Source organism: Eleutherodactylus coqui, chromosome 9 (genome assembly GCF_035609145.1).
Source record: "Eleutherodactylus coqui strain aEleCoq1 chromosome 9, aEleCoq1.hap1, whole genome shotgun sequence".
NCBI classification, from domain to species: Eukaryota; Metazoa; Chordata; class Amphibia; order Anura; family Eleutherodactylidae; genus Eleutherodactylus; species Eleutherodactylus coqui.
In genome coordinates, this window is record NC_089845.1 from 15,791,187 (window position 1) to 15,816,477 (window position 25,291).

General features: G+C 49.8%; 1 protein-coding gene across 1 annotated transcript in view; it reads right to left on the reverse strand.

The window, feature by feature from the left end:
* LOC136578939 (succinate dehydrogenase [ubiquinone] flavoprotein subunit, mitochondrial) overlaps nucleotides 1-6,764 on the reverse strand; it is a 124,660-nt gene extending 117,896 nt beyond the window's left edge. Inside the window, exons 1-3 of the mRNA XM_066579148.1 lie at nucleotides 6,591-6,764; nucleotides 2,614-2,703; nucleotides 418-579 (exon numbers count right to left, since the gene is read on the reverse strand). Of these exons, the coding sequence (XP_066435245.1) occupies nucleotides 418-579; nucleotides 2,614-2,703; nucleotides 6,591-6,644 (306 nt within the window). The 5' untranslated portion in view covers nucleotides 6,645-6,764. The remainder of the gene's footprint in view (nucleotides 1-417; nucleotides 580-2,613; nucleotides 2,704-6,590) is intronic.
* Between the last annotated feature and the right edge of the window lie 18,527 nt (nucleotides 6,765-25,291).

Genomic DNA, 25,291 nt, shown 5'->3' on the forward strand with positions numbered 1-25,291 from the left:
TAAATAAATTTTTAAAAAAAAGGTAAAAAATGATTAAAAAAATTATAAAAACACTGGTCTCCCTTTACTTTGTAAAAAATCAAAAATACAATCACACATGTGGTATCCATGTGTCGTAATGACCCAGAGAAGGAAGTTAATACATTATTTAACCCCTTAATGACATGGCCCCTTTTTTTCTTTTTTCCCCATTTCTTTTTTTCCTCCCCCCTGTTTAAAAAAATCACAACTTGTCCCGCAAAAAACAAGCCCTTATATGGCCATGTCAATGGAAAAATGAAAAAGTTATGGCTCTTGAGACGCAACTGCAAAATTAGTTGAAATTCAATGATTAGACCATTTTAAAAAACCTGCCCTGGTGGGCACGACAGGGTGGTAGGAAACCCACCACTCAAGGGGTTAATGTGAAGCACCTACCTGTGCGGCCACGGTGTGAGATCTTGTGGGAAACAATTTAGTGATACATGCTGTATTGAAGCCTGCTTCAGATAAGCCAAATGCTGCCCGCAACCCTGCACCACCGGCACCCACCACAACGGCATCAAACTCATGGTCTACCACAGGGTATTGTGTGGATATCTGGAAATGGTGCAGAAAGAATCAATATTAATGTGGTTATTTAAACACAACGCTGTCAGAATATATTTACTAACTCTATGACAAAGGTCTACTGGCCAAGCGCATCGCCGGACCAACGCCAGGAAGCCAATGCACAAAGCTGCTGTAGGATGATCAGTGACGGATGCTGGGCCTAAAGCCAGTGAAGAAATCTGCAACTGAACTATGTATTTATGCCAGGGATTTTGCCACTGGCACTCATGTGGATTAGCCCATGTAAATGTCCTGTTGGGGGCCTTTACGTTGGAGAAGCAGGGCAAAAACTGAAAGAGGACGAGATCTCATTGCCATACAATTAAACAAAAGAAAACAGAATTGCCTGTGGCCGAGCACTTTTCTACTCACGGACATGACATAGGAGATATGAGAGTTTTGATATTGAAGGGTGGTTTCAAGTCACAAATCCATAGGAGAATTTGGGAATATAAATTTATAACAACTTTTGACACGTTCATTGGAGGTTTTATGGGTAAATGGCAGGTATAAGACATCTATACCACAGATAAGACTGCTGGCCTGGTGAACCCCCTCCAACACTAATTCAGGGACCATAAACTCTCACTCCCTTATCAGTGCCTAGTTAAAAATGTTTATGTCTGTTGCAATATTCCTTTTAAGTTCAAACCACTCACATCCACGTCTGTGCCTTGTCATATGTATGCTATAAGTGTGCATAAATATTCATGCCTCTTCGGATCTATTCCAATTTTAGCCTGAAGCAGAACCAGAGAGGTTTGCAAACTCGTCATATCATGTATTTTTGATGGCCACTAAACGGTATATCTACAAGATTACGTAGTTTCTCTTGCTGGGAACAATCACATTTAGCCCACCTGACACAGATTTCAAATCTGCAGCTGAAAAATCCACATCGTGAAAATAGCGATGCGGCAGCTCATTCACATGAAGGGAACGCGTATTCCAGGGGAATTTAGTCTGGATCCTATTGGAAACTATGGCATGTTTAGTGCAGTGCATCAGCAGCCATGCAGGAGACTACTCAACCACGGAGCGCACCTCTCAGTGGACATAGTTGTAAGGCTGTGGAGTCAGGGTCCCACTTTGATGGAGTTGGTCGAACTGTACCAACTCCGGCTTATGAAGAAATATAAATATGCTATGCAGAATTTGCTGCATATTTTCTTTAGGAATTTAGGAAAGTGGGAGGTTTCGCTTACCGCCTCCACAGCTCTGCCTATAGTTTAGTGGTTCACAGGGCCGTTTCCAACACATTTGTGAAAATAATGATAAAGCCTGCAAACCATTGGCTCTTCTCAAGGAAGAAAACAGTCTCTACTGCCACCTATAGGTAGCCAATCTTTAATTCAATGCTCAACCCAGTAAGGCAGGTGTCACGCAGAATTTGCGCTGCGTATTTGCACAATGGATGTTGCGTATTTGCGCTGTGCGTGTGCTACTGTACTTGAGGCACTTGAGTCCACACAACTACACTCCATTCATTAGAATAGGCAATTCAATATGTGCTGTTATTGTGTGCAAATACGCAGGAAGATAGAGCATTCTGCGTATATTTTTTGTGTGACTGATATCTGCACGCAAAATCTGCTTATGTGAATGAACTGATGGAAATCTGCGAGTTCTATTCACTGTGTATTGCGCAAGCAAAGTTTATTGTGTGCCGTACGTTGATATGAATGCACGTAGACTACAGCGCTCGGGAGGGACTGGTGACTTAGGAAGCCTCACGGGCACTGGAAGCGTTCGGGTCCCTTCCTTCCCAGAACCCCACAAATCGTAAACGTGACAGCATATTTTAGTGATATTCCACTTCTTGACCAGATGGGATTAACAAGTCCAGAAAGGGCCTGCAGACATATCACAGGCTGTACAGTACTGCAAGAAACTCATTTGTCAGCACCGTACCACTGAACGGAAGGCGGCCACGTAGTGGAGACGTAGTAACTGCGGCCGGCACCGGGACTCCTACAGTGGCTGCCGTGTAACAGACTAGACGCTGCAGCTGAACCAGCTTACCAAATCCGAGACTTTAGCAGATGCAGGCTTCTTCCCATACACAGTGAAGTGGAAAGTCCTTGTTAACCCCGGGGACGCTGCCGCCCATTTCTACAACAGACAATACTTGGAGGTAAAAACATTTTCACACAAAAAAAAACAACATTACTGGCTTCATGGAGCAAAAACTGGAGCACAAAATAACTGAAAACGGTACAACGAAGAAATGAATACATAAATGTTAATCTTGTTACTTGTCTGGTGATGGAGCAGAAGTCCCCGCAGAGCTGACAGCAGGGTCCACAGGGATGGGCTCCACATGCCCCATGACGATGCAAGAGGCCTGTTCACATGGGGGCGATTGTGTAATAACAGAGCCAAATGACCTTCAGGAGTGGGAAGATCTCCCTGATGAACCCACGGGCTCCAATGCATCTTAGGCTCGTAATACGCGGTAATAAACTCTACATTACTTTCAGCGCTGCCTTTCACACGGGGCACAAAATGCACAAGCAAAAAGACCCGTGACATTGTGCTATCTTGGCCCGCATTACACAAGCATAGGGTCCCACTTCCAGGTCATACTACAAATCCCATTCTATGTGCACGGAGCATACCGACGGCAGGAGAGAGGGGGGGCTGACGCTCGCGGAGCACGCCGAAGGCAGGAGAGAGGGGGGGCTGACGCTCGCGGAGCACGCCGAAGGCAGGAGAGAGGGGGGGCTGACGCTCGCGGAGCACGCCGAAGGCAGGAGAGAGGGGGGGCTGACGCTCGCGGAGCACGCCGAAGGCAGGAGAGAGGGGGGGCTGACGCTCGCGGAGCACGCCGAAGGCAGGAGAGAGGGGGGGCTGACGCTCGCGGAGCACGCCGAAGGCAGGAGAGAGGGGGGGCTGACGCTCGCGGAGCACGCCGAAGGCAGGAGAGAGGGGGGGCTGACGCTCGCGGAGCACGCCGAAGGCAGGAGAGAGGGGGGGCTGACGCTCGCGGAGCACGCCGAAGGCAGGAGAGAGGGGGGGCTGACGCTCGCGGAGCACGCCGACGGCAGGAGAGAGGGGGGGCTGACGCTCGCGGAGCACGCCGACGGCAGGAGAGAGGGGGGGCTGACGCTCGCGGAGCACGCCGACGGCAGGAGAGAGGGGGGCTGACGCTCGCGGAGCACGCCGACGGCAGGAGAGAGGGGGGCTGACGCTCGCGGAGCACGCCGACGGCAGGAGAGAGGGGGGCTGACGCTCGCGGAGCACGCCGACGGCAGGAGAGAGGGGGGCTGACGCTCGCGGAGCACGCCGACGGCAGGAGAGAGGGGGGCTGACGCTCGCGGAGCACGCCGACGGCAGGAGAGAGGGGGGCTGACGCTCGCGGAGCACGCCGACGGCAGGAGAGAGGGGGGCTGACGCTCGCGGAGCACGCCGACGGCAGGAGAGAGGGGGGCTGACGCGCGCGGAGCACGCCGACGGCAGGAGAGAGGGGGGCTGACGCGCGCGGAGCACGCCGACGGCAGGAGAGAGGGGGGCTGACGCGCACGGAGCACACCGACGGCAGGAGAGAGAGGGGCTGACGCGCACGGAGCATACCAACGGCAGGAGAGAGAGGGGCTGACGCGCACGGAGCATACCGACGGCAGGAGAGAGAGGAGCTGACGCGCACGGAGCATACCGACGGCAGGAGAGAGAGGAGCTGACGCGCACGGAGCATACCGACGGCAGGAGAGAGAGGAGCTGACGCGCACGGAGCATACCGACGGCAGGAGAGAGAGGAGCTGACGCGGATGAAGTAAACCGAGGGAAAGAGTTAATTCTGTGGATTGAGAACACCAAGGGAACAAGAGAGGGGGGACATGGTTGGAGTAAACTGATAAAAACAGCTGACACCCGCAATGTATGGAGAAGATAGCCCCATGATCTCCCTCCATACACATCCTGCAACTGCAGGACGTAAAAACACTACGGGCGTCACTAAGGGGCTGATTTGTACTTTTAAATTTGTAAATAAGGTAAACTTTGACTGGTTTTAAACTAGTAAGGCTTGGGAGCGCTGGCTGCCATCCCAATACCTAACAGGGATTGAGAACCAGTGATCTACAACACCCGAATCACAGAGAGAACGCCAGACATCACATCTACACCCTCTGGGGGCAGACAGATAGGTACACAAAGGGCGAGGGCAAGGATACATACAAACAAGGAAAGTAGCAGACATGTAGGTACAGACAGAAGGAGAGGGAGGCGTACCCGACACATGCACACGTGGGGAGGGGCAGGAGTGTAGGTACAGACAGAAGGAGAGGGAGGCGTGTACCACACATGTACACGTAGGGAGGGCCAGGAGTGTAGGTACAGAGAGAAGGAGAGGGAGGCGTGCACGACACATGCACCCCTGGGGAGGGCCAGGAGTGTAGGTACAGACAGAAGGAGAGGGAGGCGCGTGCGACACATGCACACGTGGGGAGGGGCAGGCATGTAGGTGCAGACAGAAGGAGAGGGAGGCGTGTACGACACATGTACATGTGGGGAGGGGCAGGCATGTAGGTGCAGACAGAAGGAGAGGGAGGCGTGTACCACACATGTACATGTGGGGAGGGGCAGGCATGTAAGTACAGACAGAAGGAGAGAGGCGTGTACCACACATGGGGAGGGGCAGGTGTGTACCACACATGCACACGTGGGGAGAGGAGTGTAGGTACAGACAGAAGGAGAGGGAGGCGTGTACCACACATGCACACGTGGGGAGGGGCAGGAGTGTAGGTACAGACAGGAGAGGCGTGCACGACACATGCACACGTGGGGATGGGCAGGAGTGTAGGTACAGACAGAAGGAGAGGGAGGCGTGTACCACACATGCACACGTGGGGATGGGCAGGAGTGTAGGTACAGACAGAAGGAGAGGGAGGCGCGTACCACACATGCACACGTGGGGAGGGGCAGAAGTGTAGGTACAGACAGAAGGAGAGGGAGGCGCGTACGACACATGCACACGTGGGGAGGGGCAGGAGTGTAGGTACAGACAGGAGAGGGAGGCGCGTACGACACATGCACACGTGGGGAGGGGCAAGAGTGTAGGTACAGACAGAAGGAGAGGGAGGCGTGCAAGACACATGTACACGTGGGGAGGGGCAGGAGTGTTGGTACAGACAGAAGGAGAGGGAGACGTGTACGACACATGTACACGTGGGGAGGGGCAGGCGTGTAGGTACAGACAGAAGGAGAGGGAGGCGTGTACCACACATGTACACATGGGGAGGAGCAGGAGTGTAGGTACAGACAGAAGGAGAGGGAGGCGTGTACCACACATGTACACATCGGGAGGGGCAGGAGTGTAGGTACAGACAGAAGGAGAGGGAGGCGCGCACGACACATGCACACATGGGGAGGAGCAGGAGTGTAGGTACAGACAGAAGGAGAGGGAGGCGTGTACCACACATGTACACATGGGGAGGGGCAGGAGTGTAGGTACAGACAGAAGGAGAGGGAGGCGCGCACGACACATGCACACATGGGGAGGAGCAGGAGTGTAGGTACAGACAGAAGGAGAGGGAGGCGTGTACCACACATGTACACATGGGGAGGGGCAGGAGTGTAGGTACAGACAGAAGGAGAGGGAGGCGCGCACGACACATGCACACATGGGGAGGGGCAGGAGTGTAGGTACAGACAGAAGGAGAGGGAGGCGTGTACCACACATGTACACATGGGGAGGGGCAGGAGTGTAGGTACAGACAGAAGGAGAGGGAGGCGCGCACGACACATGCACACATGGGGAGGGGCAGGAGTGTAGGTACAAGCACAGGTGGGGCAGGAGTGTAGGTACAAGCACAGGTGGGGCAGGAGTGTAGGTACAAGCACAGGTGGGGCAGGAGTGTAGGTACAAGCACAGGTGAAGGGACATGAAGCACTGGTACATCGTCTGCGGGACGTTAGTTACAGATGTACAGCAGTAGAAGATGGCGGAGGACATTACAAGGACGCACCGTGACCTTTAGGCCCGCCGCACAGCTGCTCACCTTACTCGTTGGGCCTGACAGGAGACGCAGGGCCGCCGCGCTCAGCGCCGACATGGCTCCAATTAACCGTGTTGGGCAAGGAGAGAGAGCGGCCGGAGGCTTCGTCTGCTTTCACAGAACTTTATTCACACGAGCAGTGACGCAGTGAGCTGGGCGGAGCCTCCTAGCGGGTCGCACGTTCTAGTCCGCTCCTCCCCGCTCTTCAGTGGACCCGGGGTCAGCGGCTGGACGGTCTCCTGTCATCGGAGCATTATAGTTGGGTGTCTAGACAGATGCCATGGTGTGACGGCCGGCCGAGGTGCGCTCCGTGCTGCGCTGATCTGGAAGCTTCAAGAACAGTGTTAGGGGCCCCGTCCGGAGCACGGGCGGTGGGTCAGGGGATGTGCGCTGTGAGGGATCCCGACCGGGTGGACGTGCGGTGTGAGGGATCCCGACCGGGTGGACGTGCGCTGTGAGGGATCCCGACCGGGTGGACGTGCGCTGTGAGGGATCCCGACCGGGTGGACGTGCGGTGTGAGGGATCCCGACCGGGTGGACGTGCGCTGTGAGGGATCCCGACCGGGCGGGCGGGCGCTGTGAGGGATCCCGACCGGGCGGGCGGGCGCTGTGAGGGATCCCGACCGGGCGGGCGGGCGCTGTGAGGGATCCCGACCGGGCGGGCGGGCGCTGTGAGGGATCCCGACCGGGGCGGACGTGCGCTGTGAGGGATCCCGACCGGGTGGACGTGCGCTGTGAGGGATCCCAACTGGATCTAAGTGGAGTAAAATAAAAAAACGACATGTCGCCATCTTTCAGTGCGGCTTGTTTCTACGGCGCACAAACTGCAACATGAACGCCCTGATCCCTTCATTTCTCTGGTCGGTACGATTACTACGATACCAAACTTGTAGTTTTTTGCTTTACTACTTTTATTTTTTTCAAAGACATTTAAGTTTTTTAACTATTTCCTGCCGCCATCTTCTGCGCACAATACCTTTTTTTATTTTTCCGTCAGCGTAGTTTTGCAGGGACTCATTTCTTGCGGGACGTCCTGCAGGTTACGTTGGAACCACTTTGGAATACATAGAACTTTTTGACCGCTTTTTATTGCATTTTTCTGGGAGACAGGGTGACTGAAAAACTGCATTTCTGCCGTTTTCTTCTTTTTTTTCAGATGATGTTCACTGTGCGGGCTAAATAGTGCTCCACTTTCATAGATCGGAGTTTTACGGACGCGGCGATACCAAATATGTATTTTTGTTCTATGGTTTAGATTTTTTTTTTTATTATACATATGGCAAAAGGGGGCTGATTTAAACTTATAACTCTTTCCTTTTTTTTTTTTTTTTTACAATCAATGAAACTTTATTGATCTTATTTTTTAGTTGTTTTTTTTTAATCCCCCTGGAGGACCACAACTAGCGATGCTTTGATCGCTCCTATAGTATGATGCATACTGCAATCTGACAGGCAGTCTATCAAGCCACCCCACAGAGACAGCTTGATAGGCAGTCTGCTAAGGCAGCCCTGGGGCCTTTCAGAATGTCCCTTGCTGCCATGACACCCATATGGCTCCCTGCAATTTCATGCAGGGGGGCTGTACGGGACCCCCAAACAATGTTCATGGGATTGAAATGCCGCTGTCAGAATTGACAGTGGCATTTAATGGATTATTAGCCGCACAGCCGATTGCAGTTATTGCCCGCGGGTGTAAGCTGTAATGAACAGCTGACTCCCGTGCTGTATGAAGAGAGGTCGCCCCGCAATCTCCCTTTATACGTAGGCCGCTGATACAGGCCATCAGCTGGCAGTCGTTAAGGGGTTAATATAAGAAATGAAAGGTACAGTGTAATAGCACCTTGTGCAATAACAGTGATAGGTAGATACCATATTTTTCAGTGTATAAGACGACCCCCCCCCCCCCCCCCAACTGTCGCCTTACGGGAATACAGTGTAAAAAAAAAAGCAGTACTCCCCTTCCCCGCCTCCAGAAAGCTAAAGTTGTGATTGGTTAACTCATGCTGAGCTAGAATATGGTTTTCTCCAGCAGGCTTTAGGGTATTCTGTAGCTTCCTAATTGTGTAAAAAAACTGTATGCGCACACTGGCCAAAATTAGACGTAAGGTATCAGTCTCATGTCCAAAATGGCTCTCTGAACAGAAACGCCCAGACAGCCTCATTTATTGAAACACATAATACCTGCCCTTTATAGGCGTTTAACAGATAACATCAGTAACATATATATATTCTTATTCGCTGGGTTATATAGAATTCCCCCCCCCCCCCCGCCTCATCTCTCTCTCAAGTCCAGTCTACATAGGAGCCTTTGTCTTAACATGCGGTCAAAACTGAAAGTATCTCTTTGTTGGAGAAGTTTCTGTGTGGGGGATGGGAAAGGACTGGGAAAACACTCAGTATTGAATACAGGTATACATGTAGTACTAGGACTTTTAACTCTTAGAGGCTGCTTGTGCAACTTATGTATTCAGCTAACATTATACCACACATCTTTCACCATGCCATTGTCCAGCAGCTACCATGATGAGATTGTGTGGCCATTAACCTCCACAGAGTTAAAAGTCATTACAGTAGCGTAATACATTTGGTTTATACAAATCAATAGACATTTTATACTAACTAATTATCATGTCTACTACAATCCCCCCTTGAAATGTCTATTCCCTAACTTTCCCTAGTAATTCCACAATCCTCTGCAGGTGACCCTCCTTGGGGTCCCAAATCTAGGCAGGCCCATCGAGCATACCAAGGTAAGCTCTCTAAGCCAACCACGGGTTCTTCACAGCCCTTGCGACTGGACGACGGCTAGCCTGGGTCCCCCGTAGTCACCGACTCGTAATTCCAAGGCGGGTGGTCTAACCCTATAACTGGAGCGCGTTGTAGGTTGGTTTTAGAGTCTTCAAGGGGGTGTAGGACTTGTCCACTCCGTCTGGGGATGCATCCAGTAAACTCATTGTGGGAGCGGCTTTTTCAACAGCAGTTTCACATGTCTTTTTGACACAGGGGATAACACAGCAGGCTAGAATAGAAAAGATAATCAGTACACATAGAACAGCAATGCCTATCTGCACCAGAATTTTCTGCCATCCATGAAAAGCACTGGTCCCAAGGGTCAGTTATCTCTGAGTTTCTTTTTAATTCTTCCGATAGTGCGGTCAACTTTTTAATGGCAACTGTGACTTTACCCGTGGGTCCTGTATTATCTGGGTGTAGGTACAACAAGTCTCCCCTATCATCTTACAGATACCCCCCTTCTCAGCTAAAATCATGTCTAAAGCCATTCTATTTTGAAAAGTCATAGTCGAGGCAGGTCCTAATTGGTCAGCTAGTCCCTGTAAGGCATCTGTGGTGTAATTTATAAACCGCTCCTGATTATAATAAATATACTTAATCCAGTCAACGTTTTTATTTACCGTAATGATTGGGAAAATGGACTCGAATCCAGCTTTAACTTGGTCCCTAGCTTTATACTCGTCAGGTACCCCCCTTGGCTGTCCTATGGCGTCAATGTACACGTGTAAATCGAAACTACCGCCAGGAGCCTCTCACTCTATGGGGAACTATTGGGGGTAACCTCTTTATTCTCAACGTTATCTGACAGGATGTGGAGGGGCTTAAGGGCTTTTGCTAAGGCACACTCCCCTGTCCAATTACCTTCCAGACGGGTCCTCAACCTCATGTCTCCACAAAGCCAGTAAACGTCTCCTAAGGACTGGACCTGACTCTGCGTCCATTCCCCTCCCAGTGTACTGTAGGAGGAGCAATACCCGTTGGTGAAGTTCCCCAAAAATCCCCCCGCCCCCCTTGTCGGTTTGCATAGCAGGTGTAGTTTCCGGGGTAGATTGTAATACTCTCCCCGGGGCGAGGCACTTGGGTGATTATGCAGTGTGATTGGTGGAAATGTTCGTGAAGAGACTAAGGAAACACTTTTCAACATCTACAGGGAGATTCAGTGGGACCGTCCCTAAGTGCGGTCGGGCACTACCGCACACGTAACAGTTGGACTTGTTGCTCTTGTTGGCGTTATACCTCATCCACTCTAACCAGAGATTCTGGTCAGAGTAGCCAGTCTCTACTGTCATGACAACTTCAAAGGTAGGGTCGGCTATGGCCATCATGTTCGTCAAGGTCTTTATTTTGGGGCGCAGGGGGTTAAATATAGGCACGGGACTAGGTGAAGGCCTCCATTCGGGAGCATCTACCATATCCCTTATTTTAAACTTCCCTAAGGGATGTGTCCTCCCGTACCGGTATGTCCCCAAACAAGTGCCCTCGTCTCCCGGGCTTGGATTTTCTATGGTTAGTGTAAGAACCATATTAATGCCAAGCAGCATACTAAGTTCAGCCTTCCGATTACCACTATCCTTATTATTCTTAAGGAGGGTCATACGACTAATTAGGGATTTCCCGCTCTTATTTTTCTTATTTAAGGCACTTCGCGGTTTATAGGACCAGTCTGTTCCTGTGTTCTATCCCACTGATCCTCAATAGCGACAGTCTTCTCCCCAGACGTTATCAGTGACACAAATATATTGAATTCCCCGGGTGTACAAGTCATATAGCCAGCTGGACCGGGCTGAATCCGGCCCATGGTGGGGTTTTGTTTCTAGACACGGGACCACAGTACAATAGTCGAAGGAATATGTGGCCACCTGAGTGTTGGATGAGTTATACCAAAAGGTAACAGTACCCTCATATTCCTCCGACCAAGGATTCCAGTTGCCACCCTCCTCTCTCGTGATTACTGCTCGAGACCCACCTCCCACTCTGACGAGTCCCAACCAGAATAATGTCCACAGCATGACTAGACCTGGTCTCCCAGATCTGGAACTTTCTTACAGTGGGAAGCGTAGATCCAGGTGGGTCTTTCGGCTAGTTTCATAGCTGTGGCAGTAGTCAGAAGCACCTGGTAGGGACCATCAAATCGAGGCTCGAGGGAGTGCTTCCTGAGGAACTTCTTGACATACACCCAATCCCCAGGCTTCAAGGTATGGGTCCCGGTGTCCGCCTCTGGATCTGGAATGGAAGAGAACACCTGTGCATGGACCTTGGTTAGTTCTTTGGCAAGGGAAGTCACATACTTAGTCAACACATCAGATTGCAGTTGTAACTGTTGGGGGTAGTAACAACCTAACCTTGGGGCTGACCCAAACAGGATCTCATAGGGGGATAGTGCATGATCCCCCCTGGGTGTATATCTCATACTAAATAGGGCTATTGGGAGACAGTCTGTCCAGGGTAGCCCTGTTTCCTGCGTCATTTTGAGCATTTTGCTCTTTAGTGTGCTATTAAGTCTCTCTACCTTTCCACTACTCTGGGGGTGGTAAGGTGTGTGGAACAGCAGACTGCTACCAAGGGCCTGCCAAATTTCTTTGGTGACGTTGGCAGTGAACGCTGGACCTTGGTCACTTTCGATGACCTTTGGGATTCCGAACCTGCAGACGAGTTCTGAGAGTAGTTTCTTAGCAGTAGTCCTTGCAGTCATATTGCTCACTGCGTATGCTTCTGGCCAGCCGGAGAAGACATCTACCACTACTAGGGCGTATTCGTATCGCCCGCTCTTTGGCATTTGGATGTGGTCAATCTGGATCCGTTGAAAGGGATGCATGGGTCTAGCGAGGTGTTTTGCAGGAACCCTCTCCAGATGCCCTGGGTTACATTCCGCACAAGTACCGTATATACTGGCGTATAAGACGACTTTTGAACCCCAAAAAATCTGCTCTGAAGTCGGGGGTCGTCTTATACGCCGGTAATACAAAAAAAAGAAAGTGTCAAAAAAAAAAATCATTACTCACCTCCCCCGGCGTTCTGCGGCGCTGCTGTAGGCTGTCGCTCCCTCCTGGTCCCCGGCAGAGCATTGCTTTCTGGACGTAGGGCTTGAAATCCCCGCCTCCAGAAAGCTAATACTGTGATTAGCTAACACCATTAGCTGACATCATTGAATGGCTGTGATTGGCTGAAGGCACGTGTGTTTTACGCCGGTATATACGGTAATGCATGATTTACAGTATCGGTCAGTCAGAACTGAGATTCCAGGGGCCACGTAGTACTTCTGAATGAGGGCGTTCATCAGCATTTTGGATAAGTGCGTGGGTCCATGAGCCCATTGTACCACTGCCGGGTACAGAGATCTTGGAAGACAGGGTTTCCTTGAGATTTGATACAGCCCTCTTCTGTCTTTGGTAGCCCCCTTATCTTCCCAGATTTTCAGCTCTTCTGGCGTAACTCTCGCCTGTGCTTCTGACAGACTTCTTACATCTGGGGTGGTAGACACTTCTGGTCCCTTCTGAGCGACCATTTCCATTGGCTGATCCTCCACCCGAGTCTCACTTCCTTCGTCTGGACCTGCTGCTGCTTCTTTAGCTGCCTTGTCAGCTAGATAGTTCCCTCTAGCTTCTGGTGAATTTAACTTTCCGTGAGCCTTGACCTTCAGCACAGCCACTTGGGTAGGTAGAAGTAGCGCATCCATCAGTTCTCCGATAGCCTCATGATGTTTCACTGGAGTACCAGCTGTCGTCAGGAATCCCCTGGTTTTCCATATTAGTCCAAAGTCGTGAGCCACTCCAAGAGCATACCTGGAGTCCGTGTAGATATTTGCAGTCTTCCCTTTGGCCAATTTACAGGCTGAAATCAGGGCTTGCAGTTCTGCTTCTTGTGCAGACATCGTTGGAGGCAGTCTCTGAGCTTGGAGGATGGTGTCTTCCGTAGTGATTGCATACCCCGTGTGAAACCTTCCCTTGCTGTCCGCGTACCTGGAACCATCAATAAAAACTGTAAGTTCGGGATTCTGCAGTGGGGTATCTAGGAGGTAGGTGTGAGGTTTGTTGTTTCATGAGCTCAAAGCAATCACGTTCGGGCACCCCCGGATCATTTATTTCTTTTTCCTCTTCTGATTCTACACCCCCCTCAGGAAGTGGGAGGAGAGTGGAGGGGTTGAGTATATGGCATCGGCGTAGAGTCACATTATCCGGCAGGAGGAGCGAACATTGCAGTCTGAGGTGTCTTGCTGCCGAAAGATGTTTTGGTTGCGTTTGATTGAGGATGGCCGTAATGTCATGAGGAGCTTGGACAATCAAAGGGTGTCCCAAAACAAGGTCCGAAGATTTGTCCAACAGGACCTGAGCAGCAAAAACGGCACTTAGGCAGGAGGGCCCTCCACGGGCTACTGTGTCTAGCTGTGCAGAGTAGTAGCCAACTGGCCTCATTCTGGGGCCGTGAGATTGGGCAAGGACACCCGTCGCATGTCCCTGCCGTTCGCTGACAAAAAGGTGGAAGTCCTTGTTATAGTCCGGCAGGCCCAATGCAGGGGCCGTGGAGATGGCTGTCTTCAAAAGATAGAAACTTTCAAGCGCCTCGGGTCCTAGAAGAAATAGATCCGTCTTTAAAGCATCATACAGAGGTTGCATCAGTAGAGAGGCTTCTGGGATCCATGATCTGTAGTAGGAGATTAGGCCAAGGAAAGCCTGTAACGCCCGCGCGGAGTTTGGCACTTGTATCCTCTGGACTGCCAATATCCGTTCGTGGGTGAGGTGCCTGGCCCCCTGCGTGATGCAGTGACCAAGGAAAACCACCGAAGTGGAGCACCACTGGAGCTTGGATAGAGATGCTTTGCAACCTTGGTCGGCCAGGAAGTAAAGCAGGCTTTCCAACACCGCCTCAACTGTGGGGAGGTCATCAGCGCACAGCAAGAGGTCATCAACATATTGTAGGAGAACCACCATAGTGTGTTCAGATTGCCATGGTGCGAGGATAGATGCAATGGCTTTCGCGAACTGACTTAGAGAATTCTGGGCCCCCTGAGGCATCACGGTCCATGTATATTGCCGGCCATCATGGGTGAAAGCGAAGAGAAATTGGCAGGACGGGTCCAACGGGATGCTGAAGAAGGCATTTGCAAGATCCACGACTGTGAAGTATGTGGCGGTGGGCGGTACCCCCGCCAACAGGGTATGTGGATTAGGCACAAGGGGTGTGTCCAAAATGGTGGCCTCGTTCACTGCTCGGAGGTCCTGCACCATACGGTATTTCACCGGCATCCCCTTGGGTGTCTTCTTTACTGGAAACAACGGGGTGTTGCAGGGAGATTCACAGGGTATGAGTGCCCCATTTTCCAAGAGTGCCTTCACTTGCCCTGTGATAGCCTGTGAGACAGCAATCTTAAGTGGATACTGCAGCCGATGTGGGAGGCTGGCTCCAGGTTTCAGTTTAACTACCACAGGTGGCACTCGGAGTTTACCGATGTCTTCCGAGCCTTTGGACCACGGTTTATCTGGAATTCGCTGGAGGACATCGGCCGGCACTGTATTAGGGTTTTCTGTGCTGACTGCAAGGAGTAAAGGTTCTGATGCCAGAATCATCGTATCTTCTTCCGACAAAGGCGATGACACCTTTATTTCTCCATCCTCGGTATAGGTGATGGTGGCTTGCAGCTTGGATAGCAAGTCTGCTCCCAGCAGGTTCAGCGGAGATGTCTTGTGGATCACAAACCGTGCTAACACATTAGGGAGAGAGCCAATCTGTAGGGGTTTTGAAAGGCGGTGGGAGATAGGACGTCCTTCTATGCCCATGGTCAAGATTTCGACATTGTCCAGCAGGGTCTTGAAGGGGAATTCCGCTTCCTTAATCACACTTCTGGCTGCACCTGTGTCCAGGAGGAAGGTAGTGGGACGGCCTGCAACGGAGAGGGTAACCTGGGCTTGTGGACCCGGCCGATCATTGTTGGTATCCCGCTGAGACATGGCCATAATGGACGCAGGCTTGCCACTGTCCTATTGTAGAAGGTCAGTGGCTGGAGGAGGTGGGGGAGGAAGTTGCTCTCTGGTACTTTGGCCGGAACGTCGCCTTCTTGGGGCGTGGCAATCACGGCGGAGATGTCCAGGGCGACCACAATTGTAGCATGTACGCAGGTCTGGTTGTCCAGGCTGTGGCACCCAAAACCTCTGCAGGGATGGGTCCTCTGCCAGCATTGCCAGTGAGTGTCCTTTTCCTTCTAGGCCCTTTGCTACCAGTAACAGCGTATCCATGGACAGCGTCTTGTATTCCGGACGAGATGTGATGAGACCTTTCCGTATGGGTTCACGAAGTCCCGACACAAAGGCAGATGAAAGCATTTGGGCATGCGCTTTGGTTTGCGTGGAGAAGCCTAGGTCATTAAACAACTGAATCAGGCGAGTGTGGTACTTCTCCACAGATTCCCCCTTTTCCTGGGTGACGTCTTGGATGGTGGTCGCTTGATCTGCAAGACGATCCTGGGCCCACACCTTGATCTGTTCACAGAATTGAATACCGGATTCATATGTAATGTCGCTCTCCACCTTCAGTGGGTCCAGGTGCTTTACAATCACTGGCCAGTAGGTGTCTCCTGCTTTAACTTCAGTAAGGGCCTGGAGGTCCTTCCAGGTAGCACTAAAATTCTTCTGAATTTGCACCAGTCTCCGGTAAAAAGGCATAGGCTGTCTCTCCAGGTCAGGGAGACTGGTGTTAAGGGTGGATGCTTGAGTAGGAGTAAAAGAAACGTACAACACAGGAGCATCAGCTGGAGGCCGGACTCCTGCGGACTTGGGAGGCTGTTGGCTGTGGGCTAAACATGCGGGCCCTGGCATCCGGGCCCGCTGGTCACCACTTGCGTTAATGAAGTGTTTGAGGCGGATATCTCTCTGTACTCCTTGGAACTCCCCCAGGAGGCTACAGGTTAGATTAGCACTAGAGGGGGATGGATCTGCCCATGGATGGAGTCCGTAGCCAGGGGCAAGGCTCGGGGAACAATCTTCCCCTAACATCATGAGGGGAAGGCTGCCAGAATTGAACTGGTTAGCTAGTTCAACAGTGCCTTCTAGGGATAGAGGCACAGCGCTGGATGGCACATGAAAAGAGCCATCTGCATGCAACACAGGATACAGGGACGTCAGAAAATTAGGATTCCTGGGTGTAGCAAGATGGCCGCCGGAGGAGGAAGGGGCGGGGCCTGGGGCGGCAGCACTGCCAGGTGAGGCAAAATGGCTGCCGGAGGAAGGGGCAGGGCCAGGTGAGGCAAGATGGGCGCCGGAGGAAGGGGTGGGGCCAGATGAGGCAAGATGGCCGCCGGAGGAAGGGGCGGGGCCAGGTAAGGCAAGATGGCCGCTGGAGGAGGAAGGGGCGGGGCCAGGTGAGGCAGCACTTCCAGGTGAGGCAAGATGGCCGCTGGAGGAGGAAGGGGCGGGGCCAGGTCCTGTCCCGGATGGGGAGGGACTGGAAGTGATGTTACCGACACTAGAAGTGGGCACAAAGGAGAAAGTAACATCACGGTAGGGGCGGGGCGCCCCACAATTACTGCAGACCTCACGCCATGTGGGATTTTGAACATTACAAACAAGGCAAGTCCAGCAGGGATGGCCGCCATCATAGGGAGGGGGTGTAGTGAACACCAAGGCATTACATTGTTCATGATACAATTAATACCCATCCCCCCCTCCTTCACCTCCTCCTCCACCCAATTCTGCTCGTGTATCCCTTTTGCTACTCTATACCACGCCTCAGCAGACTGCAGCACCCCCCTGTCTGCCAGAGCCCCCTTTTTGTCCCTCAAAACTTTCCTCCATTGTTCTGGCTGTAATCTACCACCCCTAATCTTCTCCCATCCTGCAACTTTCCTGATCCTCTCCCATTGTTCAGCAAACTCTGCTCCCTCCCTTTCAGCAACCAAATCACAAGCTCTATGGCTCTTGTCCTTACTCATTTTGTTCCCCATTCTCTAAACAACCTGCGTCTATGCCTAACCTTCTCAATCTGCTCAACTCTATTCTACCTACCAAGTCTATCCTATCCGAAGTTTCTGGACACAGTAGTGTTCCTCTTGTAAAATCTGCTTTCTTCAAATCCTTCCAATATAACCCCTCTTTCCCACTCAGATCACAATGCACATTAATGCACCGAACAGACGGGATTACTGGAGAATACCCACAACGGCTCAAGGTATATGGCTCACCTACCTTTGCAACAGCCCACCCTCCGCTAGTAATCCCCAACAGCACTCCCTGCACACAGTTTGGACAGGACATTTAGCTATACACAGAGACTGACGATTATATTCAGTGACCAAAGACCTCAACAGTATCCGGAGACGTCAGCCGTCACAAAGCACGGCTATAATTCCCACGTATCCCTCCCTTTGTACAAGAGCATATACCGTGCTCAATCATACAAATGAATATGCGTAATTTAAATTTACCTGCCCGCTCTCCAAGCGTATTAGAGCAAACGTGCCCTATTACCTAGGGGAGCGCGGCCCTCGGGCGTTGCACCCTCAAAGCGTATAGGAAAACAGACTATGTCCGGCTATACACTCAAGTCCGCCCCTCTACACACAAAAGGTTAATCCTCACAGAATTTGTCTCTTGGTCTTAGATACACAGTCTTTAACCATCTCAGACACAACAGCCACACCATACAGAATACGCCTAGACAGGTAACATGGTGGTTTTCGGGTAGACAGAACTAGTTATTACCTGCCTTTCAGTGAAGGTCTAGTCTGGATCAGATACAGGCAGATTAACAGTTGGAAATCAGCTTGACACAGGTAGATTAAAATAAAGCAATCTTACCGTGTTATCTGCCGGTCTCTATACGTTACAGACTCTGACTTCACAGATCCACCCGCTCACACAGGAACGCCAATTGAGCTAGAATATGGTTTTCTCCAGCAGGCTTTAGGGTATTCTGTAGCTTCCTAATTGTGTAAAAAAAACTGTATGCGCACACTGGCCAAAATTAGACATAAGGTATCAGTCTCATGTCCAAAATGGCTCTGTGAACAGAAACGCCCAGACAGCCTCATTTATTGAAACACATAATACCTGCCCTTTATGGGCGTTTAACAGATAACATCAGTAACATATATATATTCTTATTCGCTGGGTTATATAGAATTCCCCCCCCCCCCCCCTCATCTCTCTCTCAAGTCCAGTCTACATAGGAGCCTTTGTCTTAACATGCGGTCAAAACTGAAAGTATCTCTTTGTTGGAGAAGTTTCTGTGTGGGGGATGGGAAAGGACTGGGAAAACACTCAGTATTGAATACAGGTATACATGTAGTACTAGGACTTTTAACTCTTAGAGGCTGCTTGTGCAACTTATGTGTTCAGCTAACATTATACCACACATCTTTCACCATGCCATTGTCCAGCAACTACCATGATGAGATTGTGTGGCCATTAACCTTCACAGAGTTAAAAGTCATTACAGTAGCGTAATACATTTGGTTTAAACAAATCAATAGACATTTTATACTAACTAATTATCATGTCTACTACAATGCGGCATCAGCCATTCAATGTTGAATGGCTGTGATTGGCTGACGCCGCGTGAGTTAGCCGATCACAGCCATTCAATGATGTCATTGAATGGCTGTGATTGGCTGACGGTGCGCGAGTAAGCCAATCACAGCATTAGCTTTCTGGAGGCGGGAATTTCAAGCCCCGCTTCCAGAAAGCAATGCTCTGTCGGGGACGAGGAGGGAGCGACAGCCTGCAGCAGCGCTGCAGAACAGTGGGGGAGGTGAGTACTGCTTTTCTTTTTTTTGCATACCCGGCGTATAAGACGACCCCCGACTGCAGGGCAGAGTTTTCGGGGTTAAAAGGTTGTCTTATACGCCGGAATATATGGTAAATAAAAAGAACTTGCCTGGCGTGGATGACCAGGCCAAGGAGAAGGGGCTGTCACCACACCTGAGGTCCTAGTATGTGGAAAATAAGATTCTTGTGCACGTGGGCATCCAAGCAGTAGGGGAGCAGCAGGACCTATCCAAAAATTGCAGTTTTTGGTAAACAAGATAGGAAATATCCAATCAAATACTCAACACTCACAAGATGCATGTTTAGGGTTATTAAAGGGGTTGTCTCGCGGCAGCAAGTAGGGTTATACACTTCTGTATGGCCATATTAATGCACTTTGTAATATACATCGTGCATTAAATATGAGCCATACAGAAGTTATTCACTTACCTGCTCCGTTGCTAGCGTCCCCGTCGCCATGGTTCCGTCTAATTTCGGTGTCTTCTTGCCTTTTTAGACGCGCTTGCGCAGATCCGTCTTCTCCCTTCTTCTCCCTTCGGCAGCATCGGCATTTGGCTCCGCCCCCTTGTACGCATCATCGCATAGCTCCGCCCCATGATGTGTGCCGGTTCCAGCCTTCTCATTGGCTGGAATCGGCACGTGACGGGGGCGGAGCTACGCGATGATGCGTACAAGGGGGCGGAGCCAAAATGCCGATGCTGCCGAGCGGAGCCGAAGGGAGAAGACGGATCTGCGCAAGCGCGTCTAAAAAGGCAAGAAGACACCGAAATTAGACGGAACCATGGCGACGGGGACGCTAGCAACGGAGCAGGTAAGTGAATAACTTCTGTATGGCTCATATTTAATGCACGATGCATATTACAAAGTGCATTAATATGGCCATACAGAAGTGTATAACCCCACTTGATTTCGCGAGACAACCCCTTTAAGTAAACTAAACGTTGGTGACAAAAGGAATATTTAATATATACAGAAAAAATAAAAAAAGGAAAGTATACACAATGAAAATGCAACGCGTTACCTGGACTATGTCAAACTTTGTTTATAACCCCTTAGGCCGGGCTCACACAAGTGTATGGTTACTGCATATCATGCGTGCATTGTACGTGCATTTCATATGCGATAATTTACAGGCAATCAGAAACAATGTCTTACGCAGCTCCGCCCACATTTGTGAGTAGGAATTGTGCAATATGCGAGCACAAAAAAAAGATTTTGCAGCGTGCAGAGCTTGCCGGCTCTGATTGGCTGAGACAGTCAATGAAGGGCTGTGATTGGGCAATAGATTTGTCAGTGCAGGGGAAGCATATTTTTATATTCCACAAGACTTCTGCTCGATTCGCAATCTGATTGGTTGTTTGAGTTGGCTCATTCACAATTCCAGCAACCTGATTGGTTGTTTGGGTTGGCTGATTCACCAAACAACCAATCAGGTTGCGAATCGAGCAATAGTCTTGTGGAATATAAAATATGCGCAGTGGGGAGCCCCAAGCAGCGGCAAAGATCAGCGGCTGCGACCCGGACGGCAGCGGCTAGGTGAGTATTGATTTCTTTTTTTTCTTTCAGCATCCTTGGCTGCTACATTAACTTATTCGACCCATGAAGTACAATTTCTGGACGTAATGGTGCGCAAAAATTCCACGGGTTTCAAATCGGATCTATTTGTCAAAAAAACTGATCGTAACAACCTACTACAGTTTGACAGCAACCACCCACCGGGCACAATACTATATCTACCTTGGAGCCAATTGCTTCGGGTGAGACGGATTGTGGACGAAGAGTGGGTGGAGCCACGTCTTGACGATATATGCAAGAAATTTATGCACAGAGGTTTTCCGGATGAATTGGTCCAGACCCTTCAAACCAAGGTACTGACAAAAAGTAAAGCTGAATAGTTGGCAACAACACGGAAGAAAGGTAAATTGGATAGAATACCCTTTGTCTCCACGTTCGGTGAAATTAGTAACCATGTGAAAAAAATCATTAATCGACATTGGTATGTATTGAGGCAATGTCATCCCACTATTAGTGAGTTCCAGAGACCTCCGTTGATGGCGTATCGGAGAGGCCGCAACCTGAAGGATACTTTGGTACATAATTTTATGACCAAAGGGGATGTTGATGAGCAACGCCGTTTTGTCCCCTTGAGAAATAGCAATTTTGCCTGTCTCAATTGTCTTCATTAAGTCTTGTCTTCCTCATACGTCATTTACATAATCATCTGTCCATGCGGCCTCTATTATGTAGGCGAAACAACTAAAGCCAATAAAACACGTATTTCGGGACATAAGAGCACAATTAGAACCGAAAAGGTGGATCTTCCTATACCAAAACATTTCAAAGAGGCTGGCCACTCGGTAAGCCAGAGGAGATTTAAAATCATTGACTCTGTGCCTGATAACGGCAGGGGTGGGGACTGCGAGAAAAAAATAAAACTGTTGGAGGCGAGATGGATCCATGCATTGGATACTATCTATCCGAAAGGCTTGAACGTTGACTATAACCCGCTTCTATATGCTTGAATTATTGGAGATGATGATGTGTATTTCAATAATCATTCTTATGCAGAGTTTTTTATTTATCTGTTTTTATTGTTTCAGATGCACGTGTTGGAGTGATGACTGCGCCAAAAGCTGTGGACACCAATTATACGTTGGGCTTCATTTTTCAAGATCCCTTCAATAGATGCAGGGATCAATTTGCTGAGTCGTCGTATTCTAATTAATAAACGTGACCAATTATGACTGATTGACATCGTGACATTATTGTTCGGAGTACGTATTGTACTATGTGCTTTGGTTATACCATTTGCATTTTTTGCCACAAGTACTGTATGTTATCCCTTTGATAGAGCCTCCTGCAGTAAAACATTCTACAGAGCTGTACTTACCTCTCCTTGTCGCCTGCGGTCCTGGCATTATTTATGAGAACCTAAGTTACAGGAAGTCAGGTGACTGCTATAACTTTTTGCATTTTTTGCCACAATTACAGATAACAAGGCTGGTCGGGTCACCTCGATTTTTGCAGTTTATTCAATCTTTTATGCAATCAACATATTCATAGTGAATAGACATGGTAGCAACATTTTAAGCCCTCCCCCCTTCTGTAGGGGCACTTGGACTAAGGCCTCATGTCCACGGGGAAAATCAGGCCCGCTACGGATTCTACATGTAGAATCTGCAGCGGGTCCCTCCTGCCCCGCGGACATGAGCGCTGAAAATAGGAATTTAAAAGAATTAACTCACCCGCAGCGGGCCGGGAAGGTCTTCTCTTCCTCACGGCCGGATCTTCTTTTTCGGCCGGCGGATGAACTCGTCACGCCGGCGGCACGTCGTTGGCGTGCCGCGCGCATGTGCCGGGCACATCCGCCGAGCCGAAGCAAGAAAGATCCGGCCGTGAGGAAGAGAAGACCTTCCCGGTCCGCTAGGGGGGGGGGGGGTTAATTCTTTTAAATTCCTATTTTAGGTCTCCCGCGGAGCCGTCCCCGCGGGAGACCCGCACGAAAATGGAGCATGGTCCATATTTTTTCATGCTCCATTTTTTTTAAAATCACTTTTATTGACCATCCGTGGGTATTTATCTACCCGCGGGTGGTCAAGTCATACCTATGGGGTGCGGATCCGCGGGCAGGAGAAGAGTTAAAATCCGCTGGGGATTTTAATTCTTCTTTTGCCGGTGGACATGAGGCCTTATAAGGGACATTTAAGTTTATGTTCCCTTTAGTGTATCATGATTGGTGACTGTTTCGAATGAGATCTGAATATGACATCCTTTTGAAAGATTAGAGTTGGCTCATATGCAATAAAGCTCCCTCTGTGTCAAATGTGCAGATTGTTGATGCTTACACCTTAGCTATGATAGGCCATTCATGTGGAATGTTGTCCCATGTCCTGTCTTTACTGACGTACATTAATACATAAATGGCCGATACTTAGGCTTGACAGTTGCTCTTCGGATTATGCCGGTGGATGCATTCGCTTTGTCCTCCGCAGACTTTGTTGACAGGAGGTTGCCTTGGAAACATTGATGATATGTCCTCAGCTGTAGTGCACGCTGGCGCGTAGTGGGCAGTCCGGAGTTCGTGATCTCCTTTGGACTCTCACGATGGTATGCCCCGGACGACGCATGCGTGCTTGATTCCATGTGTTAACAGCTCTGGCTGTGTTACTGCAGAGGGTGGTCACGTACCGCGAGTCTTACATGAAGAATCTCGTGCATGAGTGGTGTAGTGCCCTGACATCATGGAGTTGGTGTCGGACACAGAGCTCGCGATATTTAGTTGAAATTCGCGCCTACAAAGGTTTTAATACTGGATATGGACGCCAACATTTACAAAGCATGATGAGTTAATTGGTTTCCACAGTGGATGGGTAAGTCAGCCGTCCTATGAGAGCATCTGTTCTTTTATGTTAATATGTTATGGTGGTGGTGATAGGTGTTTTAAATTGGTGTGTCTACTATATAGAGTGCAACTTGCTGTGTGCTATGTATTGGCTTGAAAAAGACTGGGTGTTTCAGTTCGAAACGTTGCAGGCATTTTTTAGCAAAGAAATGGATGAATAAAGAGATTTTGTTTTACTCTTGGAGATGGTCTGAGTATGCCTTAAAGGGGTTGTCCCGCGAAAGCAAGTGGGGGTATACACTTCTGTATGGCCATATTAATGCACTTTGTAATATACATCGTGCATTAAATATGAGCCAAACAGAAGTTATTCACTTACCTGCTCAGTTGCTAGCGTCCTCGTCTCCATGGTGCCATCTAATTTCAGCGTCTAATCTCCCGATTAGACACGCTTGCGCAGTCCGGTCTTCTCCCTTCTGAATGGGGCCGCTCGTGACGGAGAGCTGCTCCTCATAGCTCCGCCCCGTCACGTGTGCAATGGAACGCACAGAGCCCACGGTGCACCATGGGAGAAGACCTGCGGTCCACCGTGGGTGAAGATCCCGGCGGCCATCTTCGCAAGGTAAGTAAGAAGTCACCGGAGCGCGGGGATTCGTGTAAGTATTATCCGTTTGTTTTTTTTAAACCCCTGCATCGGGTTTGTCTCACGCCGAACGGGGAGCTATTGAAAAAAAACAAAAACCCGTTTCGGCGCGGGACAACCCCTTTAATGAAAATACCCTGAATGCTGCTTACATCCCATATATTCAAGATTGATACATTTGGGTCATTTGGTCCGGATCCGGGTAAGCTGGCAATATCTGTTTATTTCTCCCACCTCATGCTAGAGGATAAGTGTGTGCGACACCCACATTCTTGATTATTGACAGCACACTTCATATAACTATATACAGGACATGTATAACATAGCAGCTGTACATATAACCTGGGTTATATGTTATACACCTGTATGTAGTGATATGGAGTATGCTGGTATGACCTGGGTATATAATTATATAAGCCGGGCTGCGGCTGTAAAGCAGCAAATAGCAGCGGTCCTTGGGCTCCCGTTTGCTAGGGCCAGGTTGCAATTGTTACACCCTCCCGGGATGCCAGTGGTGAAAATATTCCAGAAAAAGTAGTGAGAATAATGTTTGTATTTAACAGCTTGTCTCCTGAAAACACAATTATAACCAATCAAAAATTTGGTCTGAACCCCAAAATGGTACCAATAAAACGTCAGAGTGTCCTGCAAAAAAAACAGGCCCCACCAAGCGTTGTAGATTAAAAAATAATAGTCCTCTGAATATGGCAATGAAAAATAAATTGGAGGCCCAAAATCCACGATGGGCGGTGATTGAATCATGTTCTACACTAAAGGCCACATGTGGGATATTTCTAAAATGCTGATTCAGCGTAATAAACATTGAGTTTTGTTAATCTGATAATTTCTGTTGTATTGCAGAAAAAATATTAAAATTGAAAATGCATCCTCCATTTCAGTTTAGTTCCTGTGAAACATGTAAAGAGTTAATAAGTGTCTATTAAACTTTGATGGGTGCACTATTTAATATGGGTCATGTTACCATGCAGGGCAGTGCAGGGTCCCGCGGTCAGCGCGCGCCACCCCGGCGTCGGCTCCGGCGTTCTGGAGCCCTGACGTCGGGGCTCTCCCGGCGATGTGAACGACTGGTGTGCGGCGGCGTGGGCGTGTCCGCCCATAGGGTGCCGCCCGCACTCCTCCATCTCTCTTGTGCAGTAGTGGGGGGAGCTGG